The sequence below is a fragment of the Panthera leo genome, chromosome C2 (assembly GCF_018350215.1).
Source record: "Panthera leo isolate Ple1 chromosome C2, P.leo_Ple1_pat1.1, whole genome shotgun sequence".
NCBI classification, from domain to species: Eukaryota; Metazoa; Chordata; class Mammalia; order Carnivora; family Felidae; genus Panthera; species Panthera leo.
In genome coordinates, this window is record NC_056687.1 from 114,183,388 (window position 1) to 114,196,096 (window position 12,709).

Genomic DNA, 12,709 nt, shown 5'->3' on the forward strand with positions numbered 1-12,709 from the left:
CAGGTCATGATCTAGCGGTTCATGAGTTTAAGCCCCTTGTCAGGCTCTGTGCTGACAGCCTGGAGCCTGCTTAGGATTCTGTCTCCCTCTCTCTGTGCCCCTCCCTGCTCATAATCTGTCTCTCTCTCAAATAATGATAATAAAAAATATAATTCTTATAAACATATAAGACTAATGTTTTCATAGATCTATTTTTACATTTAAATTTTTGATTAATTTTTAATTTCTCATGATGCAAGGTAAAAAGTTTAGTTCCTTTTTTTTCAGGTTAATCAAATACTATCTTATTTCCCCACACCATCCCCACTGGTGCAAGATGCCACTTTAATCATATACTAAACTCTTATGAGTCAACTTTTATGCTTTCCATTTTTCCACCGATTTTACTGACTGTTCATGTGCCAGTGCTACACTGTTTTAATTATTATACCTTGTAATATGTTTTAAATCTGGTAGGTGAGTGTCTTTCATTACTCTTCCTTTCCAGAGTTCTTCTAGCTATACTGACAGCTTATTTTTCTATATTAATTTTAAAACCATCTTGCACAGTTCAGAAAAAATCCTGTTCGTTCACAATACTGTATTGTATACTTGAAAGTTGCTAAAAGTAGATATTAAATGTTCTCACCACTCACACACACACAAAATGGTAACTGTGTGAGGTGATAGATGTATTAATTAACACTGTTATGGTAACCACTTTACAATATATACATATATCAAATCATCACATTGTATATCTTAAACTTACACAATATCATATATCAATTATAGATCAATAAAGCTGGAAAAATCCTGTTGGTATTTTTATTGGGATAATATTGGTTTATAAATTAATTTAGGAAGAATTGATGACTTTAATGGTTTTGAACCTTCCTTCCAACGTAATGGTATGTTGGTTTACTTGTTCAAGTATTTTATGTTTGTTGATTATGTTTTTACATTTATGTTATATATCTCTTATGTGTTTCTTGCTCAGTTTACTCCTAAGATATTTTTTCTTTTATAAATGGAGTATTTTCTTCCATTATGTCTTTTATATCTGTCATTTGTTTCTTGAGAGCTACTAATTTTTATATATTAATTTCAAACACAGCCACCTAGCTGAATTATCTCATTATTTGTCATAGCGTCAAAAATTGATTGTCATGATTTTTTTGGTTTACAAAAAAAAATGTCTTAGAAATGCCTTCTATGATAGGGATAATTTTACTTTTTTCCAATTATTATTTCTCTTACTGAAACATTTTGGCTAATGTTTTGGCAATAACACTAAGCAACAATTGTGGTGATCGTGAATATTCTTACCTTGTTCCAAATGAAACTGAATCTTAAAGGGTGACTATAAATTCGAACTCTTTTAATTTGGGGGCACCTGGGTGGCTCAGTTGGTTGAGTATCTGACTTCAGCTCAGGTCATGATCTCATGGTCCATGAGTTCGAGCCCCACATCAGGCTCTGTGCTGACAACTCAGAGTCTGGAGCCTGCTTTGGATTCTGTGTGTGTGTGTGTGTGTGTGTGTGTGTGTGTGTGTCTGTGCCCCTCCCCTACTCATGCTCTGTCTCTCTCTCAAAAATAAATAAACATTTAAAAAAAAGAAGAAGAAGAACTCATATAATTTTAAGTGACAGAAACCATTTAGAGCATGCTTAAGCAAAATAGGCGGAATGTATTATATAAATACAGAGTGTCTCACAATTCAAGGGCAGCAGAAACCATGGGAGTGCTCTCTATGTCCTGTGTTCGTCTTCATATGTCTGTTTCATTCTTTCTTCTTAGATTTCTCTGCCACTCAGTCACACTGGAGGAAGAAGATGATTTACCCACAGTGACTAAGTTGCATGTTACAGATCAAACCACAAGTTCTTATTTTCCTTCAGCCAAAAAGAAAGGATCCTAACAGTTCCATTCTGGTCCAAATAACTGATGATGAGAAAAGGGTCACATTACAAACATCACTGCTGGCGACAGAGGTAAGGAGTAAGTACTTAATGACGTAATTTTGAGCGGGGCATTTACTCCAAAGGCAAGACTACTATAACATACAAAAATACACATGTATTTCAGGAAGCTACAAAGCACTTGGTTGTGATTTCTTAAAGTACATATGCTTCTTTAGGATCCTATGTCTTAGGTTGGTTTCTCTGGAAGCAGAGCCTGAGACAGGGATTGGGATGCGTATCAATTACTGAGGGAGTGCACAAGAAAAACTAGCAAGGGAGAGAATTCAGCAGAGTTGGGAAGAAGAAAAAGTGAGAAAGAATGTAGTCTCAGGTAAAGTCCAGCCATAGTCTGATCTACAAGAATCTTTTGCAGAGTTTTCACTCCCTAAGATGAGAAGGCTGGACTTTTGTAGTCACTTAGCCATCTGTTATTAAGGCAGGGTGCCTAGTTGTTTGGCAAGGCAGCTCCCATCAACTTAGGGCAATTCTTTAGAGAGGGGGGTGTAGCTATGAGCCTTCACCAGTCAACAGACACAGCAGCTTGGGGGGAGACACTGAAACAGCATGAACTACACCCTATGTTGATAAACTTCTTATCAAAATGTTGACAACATAAGAAAATATCATGATGTTGCAACACTTGAAAAATATGAGGCAAAAAGAGTTAGTTTTGCAATTAAATCCTTTGCCCTTTTTATGTTTTCCATTTTCTCAAATTTCTTATGGTTGGAATTCAGGTTGGAAATCACAATGGAATCAACTAACAGGTTAATATTTATGGAGCATCTATCATGTGACTCACATTGTGCTAAATGCTGTTAAGAATACAAAGCAATGCAAGATGAGGATTCTGCTGTGGATGAGGAGGAAATGGAGGAAGAACACAAGATTTATACACACAAATAATCAGACATAACAGCAGTAAACCAAGTTTATCATACTGGGAGAGCCTTAGAATTAAGTTCCATCCAGTACAAGGCTTACTCTATAAACTTGAGAAATGGTGCTTAATATCTTTTCTCATTTATTGAATAGAGTTTGAAATATTTTCCACCAATGCTAAGGGAAGTTGAAGAAAATAACAATGGTAAATTGTTCTAAATAACATGAAGGCAAGGACTAAAAGACATACAACTATATCGTGTTGCTATTGGAAAGATTCCATTACAGAGATGCAAAGGGAAAACCACAGTCATTTGCCTCTGCATTCATCTCCCTGGTGCAAGTGGGCATTGTTCTGTACCCCATGGCGGGATTAGAAATACTGCCAGGGAACAAGTACACAAAGTTGTTAAGGAAACCAGAATGCATCAGCTCAGAGTTATTTACAGAGAACTTTCAGGATTATCACATTCAATAAAATCAACTCTGTTTAAACATGCTTTACTGCTTGCCAGTACATCCCAATCACGTATCTATTTTGAAGGGTCTTTCAATCAGCTGCACTTGAGTAAAAATTCAAGAGTCAGTAAATGATGGTCACATCACAAAAGTGTAATTTATGTGTGGCATTTCTGTATTACATGTTTGATCTTGTTCACACTTGCCCCAACCATTGTCAAGTTTGTTGGCTTCTGTAATATCGGAACAAGGTGGTTGTTGACTGCCATTGATAGAGAAACATTTCCTCCAATGCAGCTGTTGTCTGTGTTACCCAATACTGATACAGCAGGACTTGTCTCTTTACATTCTCTCCACTCAACTTTCAAGCTAGATAGTAACAGCTGCCTCTGGCCATCGTTTTTGTCCTTAATTGTGAATTGGAATTTTTCCAGCTATCCAATTCTTTGAAAAAAGTTGCAGGGTTGTTTGTTTGTTGAGAGAATGAGGATTTTCATAGCCTTTGAGGGATCTTTTGAACCATTTGATGTTTCAGCAGATGAAACTGTGGAGGCTGTCAAGCTGATGATAAAGGTATGTGCTTTGTCCCTAAGCCACTAAGATGTATACTAATTTTAACTATGCAATAAATTTAAACTGTACATGGGGCAGAGATACTATTAGGTACGTTTCCAGCAAACAGGGAACTAAAACTATTTGAAAATATCATTATTTGTTTACATAGCAGTTTGATAAGAATATAGTAACCATGGAGGCGTTAGACAGGAAGCAAACTGAGTCAGTAAATTCTCAGGAAAAAAAAAAAGTTTGACTTCTCTTTATGAAATGTGTGGGTTGTGCACTGGCCAGGTAGTATTATTGTAATTCTTCATAAAAGGACAAAAACAGGGCATTAACTCTAAACTATATAAGTAGAGCATGCCAATTGTCAGACAGATGGCCCATTTGGTGAACAAGTAACTAGAAAGATCCAAAAGATTTTTGAGGTGGAGAGGACTATAGACAACTTCTGAGCGATAGCCTCATTTTGCAACCAGGGAAACTGAAGCTCAGAGAGGCTGACCATTTTACTTATGATTACAGAACCAGGATAAGAAATAATTTGGATTCAGTATCTCATAAATTTTTAGAAATATCCCCTCTAAAATGGGAACTTAAGACAAATGTTTAGGTCCTGACCATCAGATAGTAGTTAACTTCGAGATGATCATTTCTATTTGCTGAGGAGCATTTATTGAATCGCAGTCACATGATATTTAGTAGATTACTATGATTACTGAAATCTAGATCTTCTAACACAGAGGGTCTTAATCTTCCTATGTCATGAATCCTTTGGCAGTCTGATGAAGCCTATGGATTCCTCAGAATGTCTTTATTTTTTTTTTTTAATTTTTTGATGTTTATTTTTGAGACAGAGAGAGGCAGAGCATGAACGGGGGAGGGGCAGAGAGAAAGGGAGACACAGAATCCGAAGCAGGCTCCAGGCTCTGAGCTGTCAGCACAGAGCCCGATGCGGGGCTCGAACTCAGGGACCGTGAGATCATGACCTGAGCTGAAGTCGGACACTCAGCCGACTGAGCCACCCAGGCGCCCCCCTCAGAATGTCTTTAAATGCATACAATAAAATACATACAAAGAAAAGGAAACAAGCTATATTGAAATATGATTTGCAAACATTACAAAACAAATTTGTGGGGTGCCTGGGTGGCTCAGTTGGTTCAGCATCCAACTCTTGATTTCAGCTCAAGTCATGATCTCGGGGTTGTGGGATCGAGCCCTGTGTCGGGCTTCATGCTGGGCATGCAGTCTGCTTAAGATTCTCTCTCTCTCCCTCTGTCCCTTCCCTGTTCACATGCATGCATGCTCTCTCTCTCAAAATAAATACATACATACATACATACATACATTCATATTTTTTTAAAAACCAAATTTGTGATATGGTGGACTTAACATATTGACAAATTTTAGCAATTCATCTAATAACTTGTAATTTCAAAGTAGTGATCAGTATAATATTTTGAGATTTCCGCAACAACTATAGCGTGATATGAAAATAGCTATGACTTCTACTGGTGACAAAGTCACAGATATAGCCAACCACTGTTTCTTTAGTTTGTTGCCTATATACACAGTAGTTTGTTGCCTATATATATAATCTCAGTTTAATTTAGAGTTAATAAAAATAAAATACAGTTTTTCCCAACTAAATTCTATCCGTAAACTTTTGTGGAGATCTCTAGACTCCAAGTTGAGAGCTCCTGTCTAATACCTCTTCCTCTGTCCAAAATAATTTTATAATTCTCAGTGGGGGAAAAAACATAAAAGAAAAGAGATTATATTGCGGGTCTAGTAACGTGGAGATACACTGCTTTGATAAAGTGCTATTGATTTTGAAGGATTATTTCCACATTCCTCTCTCTGAAGATGAACAAGGCAGGCGGTATCTGGAGCTGATGTATGCTGGCGCAGCCCTAAAGGACAGCTGGAGTCTTGTGGATGTTGGAATATCTTTTTGTTCAACTCTCAAATGCTTTGTTAAGGTATGGTGATCAGAATAACATTTTTTTTTAACGTTTACTTATTTTTGAGAGATAGAGAGAAACAGAGCATCAGCAGGGAAGGGGCAGAGAGAGAGGGAGACACAGAATCTGAAGCAGGCTCCAGGTTCTGAGCTGTTAGCACAGAGCCCGAGGCGGGACTCGAACTCATGGACCGCGAGATCATGACCTGAGCTACAGTCAGAAGCTTAACCGACTGAGCCACCCAGGTGCCCCCAGAATAGCATTTCTCCAAGATACCTACTTCATTTTGAGTAAAGTGTGGATAATTCAACAAAAGTAATTTCATAACTTAGGAAGAACTTTTCTTGCCTTCTCCTGTCTTTCATTTGTCTAACTGGTCTTATTTCTGCTGTAAGGGGAAATAAGGTGTGGAGTCTGGATAGAGTTCCCCTTGTTTACTCCTTCTCTCCCTTCCCTCCTCTATCCCCTTTGTTGCTGCTCCAAACAGTTATCCCAGAACAACCCACTTACAAATATCAGAATAAGGCCAAGGCATAGATCTGGAATATTGATGTGGAAGGAAAATTCAATCACTTCCATGGGTCCACAATGGATTAGGGGCAGTGGAGTGAGGAAAGGAAGAAATTCTCAGTAACTGTAAGAATGAAGCGGGGGGATGGGCACCTGGGTGGCTCAGTCAAGTGTCCAACTTCAGCTCAGTTCATGATCTCACAGTTCGTGGGTTCAAGCCCCACGTCAGGCTCTGTGCTGACAGCTCAGAGCCTGGCCCCTGCTTCAGATTCTGTGTCTCCCTCTCTCTCTCTGCCTCTCCTCCACTTGCACTGTCTCACTCTATCTCTCTCAGAAATAAACATTAAAAATTAAAAAAAAAATTTTTTAAATGAAGGGGCAGTTTCTACATCCAAATCCAGTGAGAGTAGCCCTTCATTAATTATGTGTACATACCCCAGAGACAGCCTTTTCCATTTATAGTGCCCTTAATTAGTGGTGCTTAATTGGGGGTCCTTAAGCACTTTACAAAACCCTAAAATTGCAAAATAAGCAAAATTATGTGCCTGGAGATTTTCTGGGTGGAGGATCCTTAACTTCTGACAATTTCTTAGAGACAGGTGGCCTAAAGAGTTTAAGAGCTGATCTCTAGGGAAGAAATATGATTCAATAATAGTTCTTTACCCCAAATGGAAACATGATCCTCAAGAAACTAAGCAACTAAGTACACATTCTCTGCTAAATGGGGCACTAATTTTCTCATATTTAGCACTTAAAAAATGTTTACGATAGCCAAAGCTAATTCTTTTTGTTTTTTAATATGTTTTATTGATTGACTAAGTGGAGAGTCTATGTTTAAAAAAAATACTCTAGAATATTTACTACTGGGGCGCCTGGGTGGCTCAGTTGGTTAAGTGTCCAACTTCGGCTCAGGTCATGATCTCACTGTTCCACGTCGGGCTCTGTGCTGACAGCTCAAGGCCCGGAGCCTGCTTCAGATTCTGTGTCTCCTCTCTCTCTGCTCCTCCCCTGCTTGCACTCTGTCTCTCTCTCTTTCTCAAAAATAAATTGACATTAAAAACTTAAAAAAAATAAAAATAAAAAATAAAATAAAATATTTACTACTAAGTAGTAAAAACAGGTCACAGAAAAATAAGCATTGTATGATCTCATTTATGTAAATAAAAATAACATATTTGTATATGTGTTTTTAATGTTTTATGAGCACTTATTCATGTGTTATTGTTATATTCTTGAAGACTGCTTAATTACCAAAAAGATAAATAAAAATAACTCTGACTTCTTTTCTTCCTCTGCACTAAAATAATTATAGTATAATACTCTTTTGGGTAGACTAAATTCCATCTCATTTCTTTTTTTTCCCCAATCTCATTTCTTAAATGTCTTTCCTCATGTCTTTAAATATACTCATATACTACGTTTTTGGTAATGTACAGGATAAACTCTTTAAAATGTGCTGGAATTTTCCAGTGCCAAGAATGATGTTTGAGATATGTTGTTTGTTTACCTGGAGATAGTGGTATAAGTTTATTACTAATATTTGAGCTGGCTGGAAGAGATGGATTGAGCCACAGCTGTTTAGGGACGTAGATAATGTGTGTTAAGAGTATGAATAAAATACTATTACTTAACTCGGCACTGGCTTTATTTTCCTTATTTAAAAAATTCTTCCTTTTATGTATTTTTGACCAGGTAGTACACTCACATAGATAAAAGATACAAAAAGTATATATACAGTAAAAAGTCTTCCTCCTACCTTTGGCCCCTCAGTTTCCCTCCCTCGATGCAATCCATTTCATAGTTTTACTTACAAAAATATTTTATAAATTCTGGCAATAAAGCATCATCTATCACAGTGATGCAAGCTGTCTTCACACTGAACTCAAACCTTTCTCTGGAGTTTAAACTCCTAATGGAAAAAAAAAAAAAAGAGTAGAGAGGTAAAATGGGTTTACCCAAGAGAGGCAGAAGCTAATTATGCATCACAGGACTGGCCAGCACATAGGGTTTAATTAAAAACTCTCAAGTTCAATGGAAATCTTACTGATCTTAATCTTCACTTTCTCCGGTAGAATCACATTTAGAGAAGTTCGTATCACTGGTTTTAGGAGAAAAACAGTATCTTGAATCTGAAAGAAGAGATTTACCTGCAAAAGCCATAAATATTGGTTTTTATCCTGCCTTAGTTCCTGTTTAGATTAGATGATAAAACAGGCTTATTTCAAAAGTCCACACCATTTACTGTGTATGAATAATAACAGTCCAAATGGGTTTACAACAACAAAAATACATGATGAAAATATCCCATGCCTCAGAGAATGCAGTCAGACCAGTTCTGTGCTGTTTAATCTATCTTAAGTAACTAACACAAGGCTGCATTCTAAGTCATGTTGTTGCTTTATTGCATAATTAGATGTATACAAATTTAAGCAGTACCTTTCCTATTTAACTATGGTACTTCACGCAATTAGTTTTACCTTCTGAGAATCTTGAAAAGCTAGAGGCTCTTCATTTATTTTGGTACAACTTAGACATACCAAGATGAGAAACAAATGTTTTTGCAAAGTTTAAAAATTTGCAAAGTAAACAACTTTCTTTTTTAAAAAACTACAAGTAGATATTACGAAACAAATCCAAAATATTTGGTTTCTTTATCGTGCTTATATTTTTGTGTGAATTACAAGGCTTGCTTGTGTGAAAAGAGGAAAAGACTTCTGATAAATTAAGAGGTGATCTGCTCTTAAATACATTTTTTAAATAGTCAATATATTTCCCAGCTTCCTTGTGTATTACACCTTCTCCTTTAATGGTAATGTAGACCCATTTGGAAAAGTGAATGAGGAGGTGATATGAGAATAGTAGGGAAGGAACATTGTATTAGTTTTATCTTCTTTGGGAAAAAACTACAGAAACCATAGATGTTATCTTCTATAGCACATATATCCAAGTTCTATTAACACAGGAGTCAGTCCTGCCCATTCATTGCTGCCCATTCATCCGGTAAACCGTGGCATGATGCAGTGGAAAGGCCTAGGTTGTCAGACATGCAGAAATGCTATCGCACTTGCCCCCTTCACTCCAACCAGTGTTATTGTGGAAACTATTGCTTGAGTTTTGTTGGCACCCACTGCCTGGAATAGCACCTGGCATATGAGGCTTTCTGTAAATAGGTGTTGAATAAATAAGTTGACAAAGGCCTTGAGAGGTAGAGTGTGAAAATTAACAAGAAGGTATATGAGTGTTATCAGAAATGTTATAGCAAGGTATTGAGATGCATTTCAGGGTTTGGATTCCCTCCCTTACTGTGGCATCTCTCTCCCTCTCTACCCTCACGGCAAGGTGCTCCTGCATCCTTGCCCTAAATTTTCTTATCTAGCATCAGGGTTCTTAGCTGCAAGCAGCAGAAACAAACCCTGGACAATTGAAGCAGAAAATAAACATATTGAAAGGCTACTGGGAAGTTCACAGTCTTGACAGGAAGACTGAAGAATCAGGCTCAGAGATTATGGAGCCAAAAACAATGTCTTAATCAGGCCCTAGGACTAGTCCAGGAAAGCTACCACTTCGGCTACCTCTAAGCCCTTGAAGCAGGTCCTGGACACAGCAGCAATGCCTCAGATCTGCCACTGCCACAGAGGATTCCCTGTATCTGTTCCTGCTCTGCCTTACTGGCCCCTAATTCAAAGTAGGGCTGGATGGGTAGGCCTGATTAGGAGCATCCTGGTCACGTGTCCAGGACCTACTGCAAAGGGGGCTAACAAGCAAATCTTTGACAGGTCACACCTTCTACCATGTGAGGTGGGCTCAGCCTCCCTGACACTCCTTCTGGGTTCCCTGCCTCCTTCTCTCACCATATTTCTACCAACCAAGGGATGGCGTTAAAGCTTAGTTATTCCTTTCGGGCATCCTTGGAATGTTATTTTATGGTAAGAGATCAGATTAATTGTGGTAGTATTGAGTAAATGTCTATTAGACAAGTTGGAGAAGCTTAAAATATATTACAAGTCCTAAAATTGATTCAAGTTACTATACCTTTAGCTTTTGAAAGGCACTCAACATATAAACACCCAAATCCAGGAGACACATAATATGTGACTTTAGATTTTAAATATACTTGACACACACAAAAAATGTATAAATATGCTTCTTAAAAATGTAGAATTTACAAATGAGGGGTGGCTGGCTGGCTCAGTTGGAGGAGCAAGTGACTCTTGATCTTGGGGTCATGAGTTCAAGCCCCATGTGGGGTGTAGAGATCACTTAAATTTAAAAAAATTTAACTTAAAAAAAGTATAATTTACAAACAAAACATTGTTCTAAAAAATGTCTATTTTTTTAAAGATAAGCCATAAAGAATAATATGTAAAGAATTTGGTGAAGAAAGGTATTTGAATTCAGTGTCCTAGAATTCAAGTATAACGTCTGCAGGATGATTTTCATACAAAAGAAGTTTATGAGGTTAAGATTTTTATGAAGACATCTAGAATTCATTCAGTTCAACAAAAGCAAACATTATTTTTTTTGTGTGTGGTTGGTTAGGAGGTTTTATTTTACTTATTTATTTTTTTCAATATATGAAGTTTATTGTCAAATTGGTTTCCATAAAACACCCAGTGCTCATCCCAAAAGGTGCCCTCCTCAATACCCATCACCCACCCTCCCCTCCCTCCCACCCCCCATCAACCCTCAGTTTGTTCTCAGTTTTTAAGAGTCTCTTATGAAAAGCAAACATTATTTATTTCCTCTTTTCATCTACTCAGGAATCACTGGGGCAAGTTTCTGCTTTTTTAGTGCTGCAACTCCAGAAAAACAAAATCTAAAAAAGCAGAACTTGTAGAAAATGTACAGCAGTGTTCAAAACTTGCATTAACTTTTGTTTTATTTCCATCTGTTTCTCTTTAACTTTTCCTATTTTATTGTTAATGCACATGTTTTTACAGTGAGTTTGCACTTGGTTTCTTAAGACAAAAGTGGAATTATTACCATGAAGTAGATCTATGTATTTGTTTTTATTGAAAAATAAGACATTTTGTCTGTACCTCCTACCTACCATGGTGTCTTGGTTTATTTGTAAAGGGAAAAATCTAATTTTATGTATGTTCAACAATTATTTGCGGTAGTATTGTTTATTTAATAACATCTGACTTCCTTGAGTATAACTACCAGTGTTCCCTTTAGAAAATTTGAGGAGTGGCATCATAGAGCTAGAGAGATGGCTTTTCTTATGTAGATAGAATGAGTTGGCAAGTTGCTATTAATCAGCACCTACCTGCTCCCCCTCCAAATAACCAACATGAAGAAGTGTCTCCAATATTGGTCTGCCTCATTAGAACTTAAAATGAGCTTTTTTACAAAAATAAGGTTTATAAAATGATAGATAAATAGAGTTAAAATATTACAAAGAGAACTATATTCCAGATACATTATGAATTAAATGGGCCTGGGAAGTTCCTGGGTGCTAAAAAAAAAAAAAAAGAAAAGAAAAGAAAAAAAAAAAAAAAAAAGAAAAGAAAAAAAAAAAAAAAAGAAAAGAAAGAACAAACTCAAAATAAATAAATAAATAAAATAACAAATTCTGTAGGTGTTAATTTTCTTGCAACTTAAGAACCTGGCTTCATTAATAATAATATTTTCTTATTTACACTTTTGATTTTCATCTAAACATTGCCGTATATTTTGCAATTCTAACTTATTACTTGTTTCAGAGCTTTATGTATACCTAGGTTATAGATGCTTGTGTTTATTCATATTATTAGAAGCTCCTTTTTAACTTAACTCTGTAACATTATGTAATTGCTAGTTAGCCATTAAGAGTGACTTGGGCCTTTGCTATTTTGTTTCCACATTACACATTTAATTTTAACTATAAATTAGTATCGGTACCAAGGGCTAACAAGAAATCAGAGTAATCATAAAAGAAATAAGGAACAGCTATTATCTAAAATATAATTTTTCTCCCCCCCCCCAACTCTTTTTATTCAGTTTTCATAGAATTTCTTCCTACCTATATGTATCACATGGATTAGGTTGGTCTTTAATGCAGCCATAGGAAAACATAAACATGGCGAAAGGGAAAGGGTGAATCCTACCTATGTCCTTTCAATTTTTACTGAGCAGATTTATGAGAAGCTATTGAGTAAAACTGTTCTAAGCACTTCAGACTCAGGAAACAGAGGGCCGGAACCTGTTTCTGGTGATTTGAGTCACTGAAATGGGCCCCAGATCAAAGCTTTGAAGCCTAAATGTTCATCAATAACATTCATTACTCTTTTAAAGCCTCTTTCAAAGAGATCTGCATGTTGATTATATCATGGCAATGTGTGACCTGGGAGGAGGGGAATGAATATAACGTATTATGAGCCTGAAACAGGGAGGGGCTCCTGGGGAATCCA

At 36.7% G+C, this 12,709-nt stretch overlaps 1 protein-coding gene and 1 long non-coding RNA gene across 2 annotated transcripts in view; one reads left to right on the forward strand and one right to left on the reverse strand.

The window, feature by feature from the left end:
* Positions 1–1,719: 1,719 nt before the first annotated feature.
* LOC122198414 overlaps positions 1,720–12,709 on the reverse strand; it is a 37,381-nt gene continuing 26,391 nt past the window's right edge. The window contains exon 3 of the long non-coding RNA XR_006192970.1: positions 1,720–1,802. This is a non-coding gene — a long non-coding RNA (uncharacterized LOC122198414). The remainder of the gene's footprint in view (positions 1,803–12,709) is intronic.
* ANKUB1 (ankyrin repeat and ubiquitin domain containing 1) overlaps positions 3,610–12,709 on the forward strand; it is a 28,310-nt gene continuing 19,210 nt past the window's right edge. The window contains exons 1-2 of the mRNA XM_042903022.1: positions 3,610–3,858; positions 5,682–5,825. Of these exons, the coding sequence (XP_042758956.1) occupies positions 3,769–3,858; positions 5,682–5,825 (234 nt within the window). The 5' untranslated portion in view covers positions 3,610–3,768. The remainder of the gene's footprint in view (positions 3,859–5,681; positions 5,826–12,709) is intronic.